A 14,322-nucleotide genomic window follows, 5' to 3' on the forward strand; every position below is an offset into this window, starting at 1 on the left:
AGATCAGATATTCACATTTCCAGAAACCTTTGAGTAAACATTGGCGATACACCATGTCCCTTTGTCCCTAAATACCTCAGTGCGTATTTGCTAAGGACAAGGGCATTCCTTTCAAGAATCACAATCCGATGACCGAAATCAGAAAGTGTAAGGTGGACAGAGTCCTACTATCTACCACTCAAACGCCACCCGTGTCTTAGGAACGTGCAGGGGGGGAGGTTCCTCCTCCTGGAGTGGCGTCCCAGGGGCTTCTCTCTGGTCTCCGTTCGCGCGAGCAGGTCCTCTGTCTTTCTCCTTCGTGACCCTGACGTTTTCTGAGTCCAGGCCAGTTGCTTGGCAGCAAGTCCCCGCATTGGAATTCGCTGGGAGTTTCCTCCCTGTTAGACTCAGGTGAGGCAGCCGTTTCTTTATCTCCCTGAACCCCACCCACCAAAATCCCCCGTAGGACCAGCAGGAGAGCGGAGGTTCACCGATCTTCCACAAGCCAGTTGACTGAGGAGCCCCACGAACCCCGACATATAAGTGGTGGGGCCAAGCCAGTACCAGTATTAGGGGGAAGGGAATGTGGACGTTGGAATTCCCCCACCAGCCCTCAGCCCTGGAGGAGGGGCTGCCCTTATAGTCAAGGGCTGGGAGAGAACATGACAACAGCAGCAGCAGTCATATGTCCTGTGTGTGCGTGTGTGACTTCGCAAGCTCCAATAGTAAAAGACTACGGGAAGAAGGAATGCTCTGGTATGTTCTGGGCCCTCAGAGATTAGCATGACTCGATAGAATCTCTTTCTCTCTTTTCTGTTTTTTAAAAAATATATTCCATTGATTTTTTTTACAGAGAGGAAAGGAGAGGGATAGAGAGTCAGAAACAACCATGAGAGAGAAACATCAATCAGCTGCCTCCTGCACACCCCCCACTGGGGATGTGCCCGCAACCAAGGTACATGCCCTTGACCGGAATCGAACCCTGGACCCTTGAGTCCGCAGGCCGACGCTCTAGCCACTGAGCCAAACCGGTCAGGGCTCTCTCTTTTTTCTTAATTGATTTTTAGAGAGAGAGAGAGAGAGATGCAAGAATCCTTGTCTTAGTTCAGAGGACCAAGAGAAGAGGCCTTCCCATTTCTAAGTGCCAAATGAACCCAGAAAACTACATCTCCCATGAGGCTGTGTGCAGGCAGTGTCATTAAAAAAAATACCCCCCCTGCTACCGAGGTACCTCTGAGAAACAGTTCCATCACAGGAACAGGAGGTTGGGATACAGTGAATGGGGATAAGTTCTGTGCTGTCTAAGGGCAGGGGTAGTCCCGAGTCCCTGGGACACCTTAGGGGAGCAGAAAACGGGGGCCCAGGGGGGGTGCTGGGCTTTCTCACATCCTTCCAGCAACAGGGGGGAAGCAGGGGCTTTGGGGTTCGCCGGGAGACAGGGAGGCGGCTCCCATTCCCGTCCTCCAACACACATGCTCACGCGGACTCTTCTTTCAGACTCTTTATTGTTCCAAGTAAGAAAAGTAAAAATATAAATAAGATAAATAAGCCAATAAATAAGGAGGAGACCCAACCATCCACAGCCGGCGGCCTCAGGACGTGTAGCTGGGGCTGTGGCCCTGCAACGAAGGCCACACCATGCTCAGGGGGTCTGAGGAGCTCACGTCGGGCGGGGCCGGGGCCGGGCCCCCGGGCGGCTCCGGGGGCGCTGGGGGCAGGCCGGGCAGCGGCAGGAAGCGGGCGGGCCCCCAGGGAGGCAGGTCCCCCTGGGGCAGGCGGAGGGGCAGGCCTCGGGCCTCGGACCGGTAGACGTTGTAGCCGTCCTCCAGGAGCAGCTCCCGGAAGCTGCAGGCCTCGGGGTCGAAGCGGAGCTGAGGGCACAGGGAAGAGGTCAGAGCCACGGCCACGCCTCCGGCTGCAGGACCCGGGGCCCGGCCTCCCACCCCGGCCTCGAGGACACCCCTACAGGGTCCTGCGAGGCCCACTTCCGGTCCCCCACTTCACAAAGACCGCCATTCCAGCCCAGGGGACAGCTGAGGCTTCCCCAGACCAAGCGGGGAGTCTGGCTGCCCCCTAAGGTCACGGTCCCTGCACGGGCCAGGAGCCAGACACGTGGAAGCCGTGGGGTCAGCAAGGGTTAAGGGACGCAAGCCTCTGTCTCTCATTCACAGGCCTCGTGACTTGGGGCCACGGTATCCGGCCCTGCCTGAGCCTCAGTTTCCCCTTCTTGCAAACATGGATAACAACAGCCCGGCTTCATGGGTTTCTTGGGGGGGCGGTGGGGTCCGGCCCTGAAGCGAGCGCAGAACCCCGCCTCGCCCGGGCCACCAGTGCCAGAGGTGGTCCCGCATGGTGAACCGGGGGGAGGAAGGACTGGGTCCCAGGAGGGTGTCCCGGAAACTCACCGATCCGTACAGTGTCCCATCCGGCCCCTGGCACAGGAACCTGGATGTCTTCACTCCCAAGATTTGGATTACCCCTGGCTTTAGGGCCTTCAGCTCCAAGAGACCTGAGGGAAGACAGTGGTCAGAGACTCAGATGGTCTTTGCCCAGCCCCTCCTCCCTCAGACCCAGGGGTCCAGGCCCCCAGCCCTCCTCCCTCAGACCCAGGGGTCCAGCCCCCCAGCCCCTCCTCCCTCAGACCCTGGCCCTGCCCCCACACTCACTTTCGGGACTCCTGCGGGCAGATCCCACCACGGTGCCATCAGCCCTGATCTCCAGGTGGGCCTCTGTCTCCTGGGCATCGTCTGTGTAGAGGTACCGCTGCCTCACTTGGCCCCCAAATTGGAGGAGGGGGCTGGAGTCCGGGATGGGGAGTGCCTGGCCGGCTCCCAGCAGGACAGCCAGCACAGGGACCCACAGTCCTGGGACCTGGAAGCAGGCCCTGACCCAGCCCATCAATGGCTCAGTCCTCAGGTGAGGTCGCAGCCCGCAGTCGGAATCACGGAAGGGTCCGGATTCTGTTTCAGACCCGGGGCGTCCGGGAGAGCGACGGCTGCACTGCTGCTCAGGTTCTCCAAGCGCCTGCGTGCTTCTTGCACGTGGATTCCCAGACCGTGGGACAACCGAGGCTCTTGGGAGAGATGCCGAAGCTCCAGGATTTATATCCAAACAGACCCGCCCAGTCACCTTCTCTACGCCTGACCTGTGATATTTGACCCACTTGGCAGGAGCACGGATTCCACCGTGGCCAGGTCAGCCTGAACGGGTGATGCAATCAGGCAGGGGGTCCTTCCAGCTGGGAGCCTGGACTCCTGGGTCTGAGGGAGGAGGGGCTGGACCCCTGGGTCTGAGGGAGGAGGGGCTGGACTCCTGGGTCAGAGGGAGGAGGGGTTGGGGGCCTGGACCCCTGGGTCTGAGGGAGGAGGGGCTGGGGGCCTGGACCCCTGGGTCAGAGGGAGGAGGGGGTGGGGGCCTGGACCCCTGGGTCTGAGGGAGGAGGGGCTGGACTCCTGGGTCAGAGGGAGGAGGGGGTGGGGGCCTGGACTCCTGGGTCAGAGGGAGGAGGGGGTGGGGGCCTGGACCCCTGGGTCTGAGGGAGGAGGGGCTGGGGGCCTGGACCCCTGGGTCTGAGGGAGGAGGGGCTGGGGGCCTGGACCCCTGGGTCTGAGGGAGGAGGGGCTGGGGGCCTGGACCCCTGGGTCAGAGGGAGGAGGGGCTGGGGGCCTGGACCCCTGGGTCTGAGGGAGGAGGGGCTGGGGGCCTGTACCCCTGGGTCTGAGGGAGGAGGGGCTGGGGGCCTGTACCCCTGGGTCTGAGGGAGGAGGGGCTGGGGGCCTGTACCCCTGGGTCTGAGGGAGGAGGGGCTGGGGGCTGGACCCCTGGGTCTGAGGGAGGAGGGGCTGGGGGCCTGGGCTCCTGGGTCTGAGGGAGGAGGGGCTGGGGGCCTGTACCCCTGGGTCTGAGGGAGGAGGGCTGGGGGCCTGGACTCCTGGGTCTGAGGGAGGAGGGGCTGGGGCTGGACCCCTGGGTCTGAGGGAGGAGGGGCTGGGGGCCTGGGCTCCTGGGTCTGAGGGAGGAGGGGCTGGGGGCCTGTACCCCTGGGTCTGAGGGAGGAGGGCTGGGGGCCTGTACCCCAGGGTCTGAGGGAGGAGGGGCTGGGGGCCTGGGCTCCTGGGTCCGAGGGAGGAGGGGCTGGGGCTGGACCCCTGGGTCTGAGGGAGGAGGGGCTGGGGGCCTGGGCTCCTGGGTCTGAGGGAGGAGGGCTGGGGGCCTGGACTCCTGGGTCTGAGGGAGGAGGGGCCCGGGGCCTGGACTCCTGGGTCTGAGGGAGGAGGGCTGGGCGCCTGTAAGCTGCCTGCCTCCCCAGTCACTGCTGCATCTTGTGTCTGGTTCCCCCCGAACATCTAGGCTTTGGCGTCAGACACTGAGGTCCCTGATGCGTCAGGAAACGAACAAGCACCAGGCGACCACCGTGTCCTCCCGGAGACACAGCTGTCCAGGGCCAGAAGCCTCTCCCCTGCCCTGCCCAGCAGCTGGCACCCCGAACACCCGGCCTCCTCCTCTGGCCTCAGTCCAGACCAGGTGCCCCCAGCACAGCCTGGGCGGAGGGCAGGCAGGTGAGCCAAGAGGAATGAGAGACGGGCAGCTTCTTGGAAGCGAAGGGTGAAGAGCGTGGACCACGTTCTGAAGGAGGAAGGCGCTGGCCGCCTGGATTTCCTCAGCCTGACGCTCAGCCTGGCCCTGTCCTGGGGGATGATGGTCAAATGTCAACTCCAGAGTCCTGGGTTCAGATGCCGCGGCCCTGGGTGAGGTGAGCAGGCCCCTCAGCCATGGCAGCTCCTTTCCTGCGCGGGAGAGCCAGGCCTCTGCTCCCATGCTGGGTGCTGGGCTCCAGGCTCTGGGTGCTGGGCTCCGGGTGCTGGGCTCTGGGCTCTGGGCTCTGGGCGCTGGGCTCTGGGCGCTGGGCTCTGGGTGCTGGGCTCTGGGCGCTGGGCTCTGGGTGCTGGGCTCTGGGCTCTGGGCTCTGGGCTCTGGGGCTCTGGGCGCTGGGCGCTGGGCTCTGGGCGCTGGGCTCTGGGTGCTGGGCTCTGGGTGCTGGGTGCTGGGTGCCGGGCTCTGGGTGCTGGGTGCTGGGCTCTGGGCGCTGGGCTCTGGGCGCTGGGTGCTGGGCTCTGGGCGCTGGGTGCTGGGTTCTGGGCGCTGGGTGCTGGGCTCTGGGCGCTGGGTGCTGGGCTCTGGGCGCTGGGCTCTGGGCGCTGGGCGCTGGGCGCTGGGCGCTGGGCTCTGGGCGCTGGGTTCTGGGCGCTGGGTGCTGGGTTCTGGGCGCTGAGCTCTGGGTGCTGGGTGCTGGGCTCTGGGCGCTGGGCTCTGGGTGCTGGGTGCTGGGCTCTGGGCGCTGGGCTCTGGGCGCTGGGCTCTGGGTGCTGGGCGCTGGGTGCTGGGCTCTGGGTGCTGGGCTCTGGGCGCTGGGCTCTGGGTGCTGGGTGCTGGGCTCTGGGTGCTGGGTGCTGGGTGCTGGGCTCTGGGCTCTGGGCGCTGGGCTCTGGGTGCTGGGCTCTGGGCTCTGGGCGCTGGGCTCTGGGCGCTGGGCTCTGGGTGCTGGGCTCTGGGTGTTGGGTGCTGGGCTCTGGGCTCTGGGTGCTGGGCTCTGGGCTCTGGGCTCTGGGTGCTGGGCTCTGGGCTCTGTGGCAGGCATGAAAGAGGCGCTCTCCACTCTGGCATTTCCGGTTCCCCGTGCTTGGGAGGGGCGCCTCCAGGAGCTGCCTGCCTGGAGAGCGGCAGTTCAGCACCAGACCCAGAATCTCCCCAAAGGAGAGGCTGAGGGTGTGACTGTGGAATGTGGGGGGGGGGGACGGCGGCCCCTGGTGGGGCGGGGACACCCCCAGGCCCGACCCTGCGAGCTGGAGGCGGCTTCCACCTGGCAAACAGGTTCTCCATCCCTCGGGAGGACGCGGGCTGCCAGGACTGCCCTCCCCGCCCGCTCTGAGTCAGGGCCCCATCCCAGGCGGCTGGGGCGAGGCCGGCTGGGCACATCCAGACACTGGGGAGCCCAGGACCCGAGGGGAAGACGAAGAGGTTGACGGACCGGATCGCCCAGGTCCAGCATGGCACCTGCAAGTCCTGCGAGGATGGGGCTCCTGGGTGGCCGGGTAGGCCGCCCGCCCGCCCGCCCACCCGCCCACCCGGGACCGAGCCCTCCTCCAGGCCAAAGCCTGGGAGGGGCTGGGGGGTTGGGATGGGGGGTGCCCGGAGGGCAGGGCAGGAGGACTACCAGCCTGGCTGGGGGTGTGGGGAAGGGGTGGGGCTCCGCCTGGCAGCTCGGGCAGGGCTGGGAGAGGTAGAGGCCGGGCCGACCGCGCCCACTCTCCTTGCTGCGGCCAGTGCGGGGCGGAGGCTGGAGGGCAGGGCTGCGGGTCCCGGGAACCTGGAGTCTGCGGTTTGGGGCGGCCGGACGTAGATTGCTTTTAGGAACAGCGCTCGACCCAGGCCAAGCCAGCAGCGGATCAGCCACCTGCCAGGAGCTCAGGTGAGTGGAGGTGCAATCGCAACCTCTAACCCCCATGACCCGAGGAGCCCCCTGCACCCACAACCCCAGTTCCTGCTCCTGGGGGTGAGGGGAGGTGGGGGGGGTGGCGGGTGGTGGCCAAGACCCCTTATCAGTCCCGGGCCTCCAGCCCTCAGTTCTGTTTGGCGCGTCTCTTCCTGGCGCCTCCGCGCACACAGGTTCACCTGGGAGAGGAGTTGCAACACAGTCACACCGTGGAATTTACATGTGGGCCTGACAGGCGGAGGCAGCGAGGGACCGGGTGCTGGGCCCCCGGACGATTGCTCTCTTTGGAAATCACCCCCCCCTCCCACCCCCAAATCCCAAACCTCCAGCTTCTCCGCCCTCAGGCCCCCCAGTGAGAGCAAAGCCTCAGGCCCCTGATTCCTTCCGGCCGGCCGAGTCTCCCTGAGGCTCCGGGCTCTGAGCTCCCGCTCACTCACCTCCTCTCCCCGCAGCCATGTGGACCCTGGGCCGCCGGCACCTGTGTCTGACTTTCCTGCTGGTTTGTGTGCTGGCGGGACTCTCCTTCCTGCACCTCTACCTGGGCCTCTTCCCGGGCGGCCTGCACCTGCCTTTTCTGTGTGCAGACCGACACCTGGTGGCGGCCCCCGTTGCCATCTTCTGCCCACCGGGTGCTCGCATGGCCCTCAACACCTCCCCTTCCTGTGCCCAGCTCCCCGCGCCCCCCTCGGGCGCCTGGACCATCTCCCCGGAAGGCCGGCTTGGTAACCAGATGGGGCAGTACGCCACGCTGCTGGCCCTGGCCCGGCTCAACGGCCGCCAGGCCTTCATCCTGCCCGCCATGCACGCGGCCCTGGCCCCCGTGTTCCGCGTCACCCTGCCCGTGCTGGCGCCCGAGGTGGACAGCCGCACGCCCTGGCAGAGCCTGGAGCTGCACGACTGGATGTCGGAGGAGTACGCCCGCCTGCCGCAGCCTTGGCTGAAGCTGTCGGGCTTCCCCTGCTCCTGGACCTTCTTCCACCACCTCCGGGAGCAGATCCGCCGGGAGTTCACGCTGCACGACCACCTCCGGGAAGGCGCCCAGCGTTTCCTGGCCCGGCTCCGCCTGCCGGGCACCGGCGGCCGCCCGCGCACCTTCGTGGGTGTCCACGTGCGCCGGGGGGACTACCTGGAGATCATGCCCCAGCGCTGGAAGGGGGTGGTGGGCGACCGCGCCTACCTGCGGGAGGCCATGGAGTGGTTCCGGGCCCGGCACGAAGCCCCCATCTTCGTGGTCACCAGCAACGGCATGGCCTGGTGCCGGGAGAACGTGGACGCATCCCGGGGGGACGTGGTCTTTGCCGGCGACGGACAGGAGGCCTCGCCGGGGACGGACTTCGCGCTGCTCGCGCAGTGCAACCACACCATCATGACCATCGGCACCTTCGGCTTCTGGGCCGCCTACCTGGCGGGCGGAGACACCGTCTACCTGGCCAACTTCACCCTGCCCGACTCCGGCTTCCTGGAGATCTTCAAGCCCGAGGCCGCCTTCCTGCCCGAGTGGGTGGGCATTAATGCAGACCTGTCTCCGCTCCAGGCATCTACGTCTCCCGGGGCCTAGCAGCTTCTGGAGGAGCCTGAGGCCGTCCTGCAGCGGGCGGGCACCGTTTCGAGAGTGATTCTAGTTGGCTAGACCTTCAGAGAAAGAGAGGCTTCCAGCAACTGCTGAACATTCTAGAACCAGCAGGAAATATTGTCCTGACCGGCGAGGGCTGGGCCGCCTGTGGTGCCATCCACAATGTGGATGGCTGTCCCCCAGGAGCCGGGAACTACCCTCTCTAGTGCTAACTACTCAGGTCTTTTCTAGAAGAGATGTTTTTCTTCTCCTGGGCCCTCAGGACGGAAGGAAGGAACTCGTGGGTGTTCCAGAGCAAGCGCTGGCCAACGCCCCCTGTGTTTCTGGAGTGGTTCTAGACGGGTCATTTGCTCTAGAGGGGGGCACGCTCTCATGCCCGTGAAGAACCCTGCAGAGGGTTGGGGCGGGGGGGGGGGCGTCCTGGAATTCTGGATCACTTTGGTGAAGAGTTGAATAAAGGTACAATCAGAAGCTCAGCACCTCACCACGGCCCAGAAGATTGATGGGAGACAGATTACATGTAGCTGGGGCAGTTTGTGAGGAGAGTGAAACTCTAGTCCACTCTCAGCCCCTGGGGAAAGCCACTCCCCCTGCCCCCAGCAGATAGGCTGAAAGGTGGGAGGTGGAGGAAGGGGGTGGCTGCTGAAATGCTGGAACTTCCAGAAATGTAATGAGACTTCTTTTTTTTTTTTTTAAGCTCAGAAACTGACATGTTGCCCCCCAGTATGGGATGCCTCTCTCAGTTAAGGGTGGTCTTTCCTCTGCAGCTGGGCGGCTGGGGGAGATGGGATGGATTTGGAGTCAACTGGGATATATGTGACCTCTGGGCTGGCAGAAAGCTGCTGGTATTGTCCCCCTTGCCAACCACTGTCTGTCTGCCCCTGAATTCACTGACTCTGGCCTTGGGCACGTGAGGGGTGGGAAGATACAAGGGTATGCAGACCCTGCACTAGTCTCATACCCAAGAAGGAGTGCCCTTGGCTAGGATCTAGCCAAGGAGGACCGGATTCTTGACTCAGATTTCAGGAGCCCCTTAGTGCTTTTTTTTTTTTTTTTTTAAATATATCTTTATTGATTTCAGAGAGGAAGGGAGAGGGAGAGAGAGAAAAACATCAACGATGAGAATCATTGATTGGCTGCCTCCTGCATGTCCCCTGCTGGGGATCAAGCCCGCAACCTGGGCATGTGCCCTTGACCGGAATCGAACCTGAGACCCTTCAGTCCGCAGGTTGACTCTCTAACCACTGAGCAAAACCAGCTGGGGCCCCTTGATCCTTTTTGAAGGGGATGAAAGTAGATACTTTTATTCCAGACTTGTTTCTAGTCTTCTCATGGTGGTTTTTTTTTTTTTTTTTTTGGGGGGGGGTGCTTTTCCCTACTCAGCTGCCATGGGTGGGAGAGGGAGGTATGAATTAAAAGTCCACATCAGCAAACTCTGTCTCTGTAATTTTGTTGGAGTCGTGTGTGTGTGTGTGTGTGTGTGTGTGTGTGTGTGTGTGTGTTAGGAGGAAAAGTGCTGAACTTCCAGGGACTCTCATGGCTCATGTCTTAGGGTATTCTCCCTGCTCAGATCTGGCAGCCTCTTGTTGTCAGACGTGTGGTCTCTGAGCCCCACTTCCATTCTCACCTCTCAATACTGGCCCCCAGACCTCACTTTCCTCTGGGACCTTGGCATTCAGCCCCAGAGGCTGGGAGAGAAGGTGGAGGAGGAAGTGAGCACGGAGTCTAGGAGGTCTTGAACTACATTTCCCATAATGCCACGGGGTTGGCTGCGGCGCCCTGGAGAGAGACCAGGGGGCCTTCTGGGAGTTCTATGCCTAGGGCTGGGAAGGGCCGCTTCTCGCGTCCTCCTATGTCGACGACGCCGGGGTCTTGGGCACCTAGTGGGGAGCATGGGTCCTGGGGCCCGGGATGGGGAGGAAGCTGAGGCCGGGACCCCGTTCCTCGTGTCTGGCCAGCCGGAGCAGAAAGGGAACTTCTTGTGTAAATGCTGGGAAAGTTCCGGTCTAAAAGGCGGCCGCCTCTGTGACGTCACAGCGCGATGGGCGGGGACTCCTTTGTTGCGGTCCAATCAGGCTCGGAGTGCAGCTTCTGGGCGGGGCCGAGGAAGCCCCCAGGGAGTATCCCTTGGGAATTCGGGCTCCAGCTGTGGGAGTACCTCGTGGCGTGGGGCGAGCCGTGCTTCTGACCCCAGTCCAATGCTCTCGATACCACGCAACCAACCTCACCCTCGCCCCTAACCAAAACCCCTCATTTTAGTAGTGGGAAAATAGTAGGGTGGAGGGACGTGGCCGGGTCCTCCTCTCGCATAGCCCTCAGAGCCTGGACCCCCGGCTCTTCCGCGAACCCTAGTGTTTGCGGGCACAAGGCTCTAGAGTCCGGATCGGGCAGTGGCTGATGTGGGTGCATCGGGACTCCTCGTGTTCCTAACGAGAAGTGTGCGCCCTGCACATTGGGGGGAGGTGGGGGGGGGGGTCCGTTCATCTCGGGGAAGGGCATCTCTTCGTTTAGCGCTCACGGCCTCCGGGAGAAAGGACCTTTCCCGGAGGTCGGCGTGGATTGAACGCCCTGGCCTCAATGGGGCCGCGGTTTCCTCTCCTGGTGGCCGCGCTGGGCAGCTGCCTGCTTCCTGCCCTGGGTTGTCTCTGGTGTGATCAAAGGGTCGTGGAGGCTCTAAAATCCTTGGAGACGGATTACTTGCCCGACCACTTGGGGGCTGAGCATCACAAACACCTGATGGAAAAGTTAGAGAATGCCGTGAAGGATTTCAAGAACCTGGAGCTTGAGGACGACGAATCCTTTCTGGAGGTCGTGGGTGAGGGCCAGGCAGAGCCGGGACTCCTGGGTCCTGGGAAAGGAGGGGTCTGGGACTAGGGTTGCTGGGTGCAGGGATGAGAGGGCTGGAGGCAGAGTCTTCTGGGTTTGGGTACAGATTTAGGGGGTTTCCCCAGGGCTAGCAAATACTGTGTTCTCCTACCCCTTATCCTGCAAGTTTATGCAACAAAACTACAATTCCCAGAAAGCAACAGGCGGATAGTCCCTTCACCAGGCCTATCCTTGCCCAGTGGTCCCATGGGTATTGTAGTTTCTAAGACTAGGTGAGCCCTCCATACAGTTAACACTGGAATCTGAGGTTCTGTCTACCCCGCCACAGATGATGCCACACTGGAAAAGGGAACCTGGAGTTTTCTGAAGGAACTGAAACGCATCACGGACAGTGATGTAAAAGGTAAATGCATGGCACTAACCGGTTTGGCTCAGTGGATAGAGTGTCGGCCTGCGGACTGAAGGGCCCCAGGTTCGATTCCGGTCAAGGGCATGTACCTTGGTTGCTGGCACATCCCCAGTAGGAGGTGTGCAGGAGGCAGCTAGCTGATCAATGTTTCTCTCTCATTGATGATATTGATGTTTCTAACTCTATCCCTCTTCCTTCCTCTCTGTAAAAAAAATCAATAAAATATATATTTTTAAAGGTAGGTAAATGCATGGAGGGGACAGGGGAGGGGTTCCAGAATCTCTCAGGGAAGTGATCGATGGTGACACCTGGTCAGGTACTGGGCTCTGGAACCAGACTGCCTCGGTTCGATTCCTGGCTCTGCCACTTGCTAGCTGTGTGGCCTTGCAGCTTGTCACCCTACACCGGACACCACAACAGGGCTCTAGTCCCAGCCGTGGCTTAGCCAGTATGTTCAGTGGCCGTTCAGTTTCACTGTTCTGAGAGCCAGGCTCTGCCGAGAGAGACACACTTCCTGTAGCTCACACCAGGAGGCGGGGCGGGGACCACTGCCTCGTCCTGCTTCTTCCCAGGTGAGCTCCTCGTGAAGGAGCTGTTCTGGATGTTGAAGCAGCAAAAGGAGACCTTTGGCAGACACGTTTCTCTGTTCCAAAAAGATGGTGAGGGAAGGTGGGAGTTCCGGGCCCCCAGCCCATCCACCCTCCGTCCAAGAGTCCTTGTCCCCAGCCCCTTGCTTCTCCAAGTTGGGTCCCTCCTCCCTCAGACCCAGGGGTTCAGGCACCCAGGTCCTTCCTCCCGCAAAGCTGGCAGCTCCAGCACCAGCCCTGACCTTTGCCCCCCCTCTCATCCCCTTTAACTTAACAATATGATTGTCTTTTTTTTTTTTTTTTTTCCTCTTCCGAGGCAGCTCTCTGTCCCAACAAATGCGGTGAGTACGGAGTATGGGAGCTGGTCCTCTTTCCCTCATCCCTACTGTGAATGCCCAGCCTTTCTCCGCCCCCTGCTGGGTCTCCTGTGTCTTCATTCTCCGCGCCTGCGAGGTTCCGGGCCTCCAGCATTCCTTCTGCACCAAGGCCATCTAGGGGAGCAGGAGCACTCTTTCCGGAGCCTGGTTAGATCCCGGCTTCCTACCGAGCCCTGCCCTGCCCTGCCCCGGGGCCTTGCCCTCTCCTTTTAGCCCCGCCTCTCAGGGGGCGCAGGCAGCCTTGACCCTGCTCCCGCAGGTATGATGTTGCAGACTCTGACCTGGTGCGATTCCTGCGAGAAGAAGCTTCACGCTTGTCGGAAGAACATGGATTGCGGGGGTGAGAGAGCTGGGCCCGAGAGGAGGGGTGGGAGCAAAGGGGGCGTGACTGAGTCTAGAGAAGGCCGAGGCCACCGTCAGCGGAAGAGAAAAGGAGGGGCTGACCCAGTGGAGGGGAGTTGGGGGAAGGCCAAGGGCCGTTAAGTGCCGTCCCACGGTGACCCCCTGTCCCCAGAGCGCAGAGTCAATGTCCATGAAATGGAAGACATGATCCTGGACTGTGAGCTCAACTGGCATCCCATCTCTGAAGGCCTGACTGATTACACCTTTTACAGGGTGGGCCCCCCCAACCCCCGTCCCCCTTGATCTCCGAGCCCCCAGGCCCGTGTGCACCGTCTCACATTCCCCAGGACCCATGACCTACTAGGGGTGGCTGCCAATGACCCCTTCCGGACCCTACACCCCGACCAGTACACAGGACTCCCATCTCCCCCACTGAGACCCGTGATCTTCTTACCCCTGTACTTCCCCCAACCCCTGAACTCCCCAGGCCTCTGTGACCCCTTGAGCTTGGGTCTAGGTTTGGAAGAACAAATCTGAGAGCATGGTGTACAAGGGGACAGCGCCCACCCTGACCAAGACCAGGGCGACGCCGTCGGATGCGGGCATCTACCGCTGCCAGCTGAACACCGTGAAAAACAGCCCCGCCACAATCATCCGTTATCATGTCAGAGGTCAGTGCCGGGGGGCTGAGAGAAGTATGGAATTCAGGGGTCCGGGGCTGGGAGCGGCCTGCTTCAGGGGTGTGTGCGGGGAGATAACTTCCGGCCACGGTGTGGTTTTAGGCCAGGAGAGTGTCGCTTCCTGCCCCGCGTGTGGCTCTGGCCACGTAGGCAGGGTTTCCTTCGGGGTGGGTTCCGGCGTAAGCCGTCGGAGGCGCGTTAATTATCTCCTGCTGGGGCTGGGTCCTGGGGCGGGCGGGGGCCAGGAGGGCTCGCCCTGGCTGTGCTGGGACCTTCTTGGTGCCTTCCCAGGACGATCCCTCTCTCCTCCTCTATCAGTGTTGCCCAAAAGAGTTGTGGAGGAGACGCCGTCCACAAACATCATCCCAAACCCGGAGGATGTGACCCTGGATGAGGTGACTTGGACGCCCAACAAGTCGGCCACCACCATCCCGCCTCCTCCGTCGTCGCCGTCTTCCGCGGCTCAGTCCCCGACGGTGGAGAACATGCTGAGAAGCCTCCTGGTCGGGCTGCTGATCTGGGGCTTTGTGGTGCTGATAGCCAGCATTGTCATCTTGTGAGCAGCCTGCAGAGAAAGGCAGGGCTTGGCGTGAGGGGCGGGACTTCCAGTCCAGAGGTGGGTCTGGGAGCTATGGAGCCCTGAGCCCTGGACTGCCACGGGGGTGGGGTGGGGTGTGGACCACCAGTTGGGGCTTCCCTAGGAAGGCGAAGCTCGGATAATGGCTAGAATAAGATCAGCTATCCTGGGGGCTGGGGGCTGACCCGGTTTGGCTGTGTGCACCCCGCTGTCTCCCAGGATGCTCTGCTATTGGTCCGAGAAGAATCCTGGATACTTCATTGATTCCATAAAGTCCTGGGTCAGCACTGCCAAGGAGGCAGCTCAGAGCCCCAACGTCCCAGAGAAAAAGGACAAAAAATCTAGGAGCCAATAAAGATTTATTTGATTGTTTTAAGTATCTGACTCACTCCTCCATACTGATCTCAACTTGGGGTTCCCCGAAAAGGAGAGGTCTGGGGACAGTCTCCTCTCCGAGGGAGGAGGGGCTGGAGCCAGGC

General features: G+C 62.1%; 3 protein-coding genes across 4 annotated transcripts; 2 read left to right on the forward strand and 1 right to left on the reverse strand.

The window, feature by feature from the left end:
* Window positions 1-1,485: 1,485 nt before the first annotated feature.
* Window positions 1,486-3,168, reverse strand: FGF21 (fibroblast growth factor 21). Its single transcript, XM_059665489.1, has 3 exons — window positions 2,646-3,168; window positions 2,385-2,488; window positions 1,486-1,850 (listed from the first exon to the last, which is right to left on the reverse strand). Exons 1-3 carry the CDS (start codon window positions 2,875-2,877, stop codon window positions 1,572-1,574), a joined length of 615 nt encoding a protein of 204 aa, XP_059521472.1. The 5' UTR covers window positions 2,878-3,168; the 3' UTR covers window positions 1,486-1,571.
* Window positions 3,169-6,228: 3,060 nt separating this feature from the next.
* FUT1 (fucosyltransferase 1 (H blood group)) lies at window positions 6,229-9,461 on the forward strand. The gene is made up of 2 exons (XM_059665942.1): window positions 6,229-6,448; window positions 6,925-9,461. The coding sequence occupies exon 2, from the start codon at window positions 6,927-6,929 to the stop codon at window positions 8,028-8,030; it is 1,104 nt and encodes a 367-aa protein (XP_059521925.1). The 5' UTR covers window positions 6,229-6,448; window positions 6,925-6,926; the 3' UTR covers window positions 8,031-9,461.
* Window positions 9,462-10,196: 735 nt separating this feature from the next.
* IZUMO1 (izumo sperm-oocyte fusion 1) lies at window positions 10,197-14,198 on the forward strand. Of its 2 annotated transcripts, none has more exons than XR_009448777.1 (9): window positions 10,197-10,860; window positions 11,200-11,274; window positions 11,853-11,939; window positions 12,188-12,208; window positions 12,504-12,584; window positions 12,759-12,859; window positions 13,104-13,257; window positions 13,585-13,882; window positions 14,063-14,196. XR_009448777.1 is itself a non-coding variant. In XM_059665941.1 (9 exons), exons 1-9 carry the CDS (start codon window positions 10,623-10,625, stop codon window positions 14,196-14,198), a joined length of 1,131 nt encoding a protein of 376 aa, XP_059521924.1. In that variant the 5' UTR covers window positions 10,197-10,622. The 2 variants fall into 2 exon arrangements, 1 of the variants encoding a protein (XP_059521924.1); XM_059665941.1 differs by having other exon boundaries at window positions 13,585-13,822; window positions 14,063-14,198.
* Window positions 14,199-14,322: the final 124 nt, after the last annotated feature.

Source organism: Myotis daubentonii, chromosome 15 (assembly GCF_963259705.1).
Source record: "Myotis daubentonii chromosome 15, mMyoDau2.1, whole genome shotgun sequence".
NCBI classification, from domain to species: Eukaryota; Metazoa; Chordata; class Mammalia; order Chiroptera; family Vespertilionidae; genus Myotis; species Myotis daubentonii.

What these genes read in the sequence shown, in the direction of transcription:
- FGF21 (XM_059665489.1), bottom strand. Translation starts at nt 2,877, where the DNA reads ATGGGCTGGGTCAGGGCCTGCTTCCAGGTCCCAGGACTGTGGGTCCCT. An exon ending in TGCCCGCAGGAGTCCCGAAA is followed by an intron (nt 2,489 to 2,645) that starts GTGAGTGTGGGG and finishes GTCTTCCCTCAG; the next exon opens with GTCTCTTGGAGCTGAAGGCC. An exon ending in ATGGGACACTGTACGGATCG is followed by an intron (nt 1,851 to 2,384) that starts GTGAGTTTCCGG and finishes CTGTGCCCTCAG; the next exon opens with CTCCGCTTCGACCCCGAGGC.
- FUT1 (XM_059665942.1), top strand. Translation starts at nt 6,927, where the DNA reads ATGTGGACCCTGGGCCGCCGGCACCTGTGTCTGACTTTCCTGCTGGTT.
- IZUMO1 (XM_059665941.1), top strand. Translation starts at nt 10,623, where the DNA reads ATGGGGCCGCGGTTTCCTCTCCTGGTGGCCGCGCTGGGCAGCTGCCTG. An exon ending in GAAGAACATGGATTGCGGGG is followed by an intron (nt 12,585 to 12,758) that starts GTGAGAGAGCTG and finishes CCCTGTCCCCAG; the next exon opens with AGCGCAGAGTCAATGTCCAT. An exon ending in ATAGCCAGCATTGTCATCTT is followed by an intron (nt 13,823 to 14,062) that starts GTGAGCAGCCTG and finishes GCTGTCTCCCAG; the next exon opens with GATGCTCTGCTATTGGTCCG.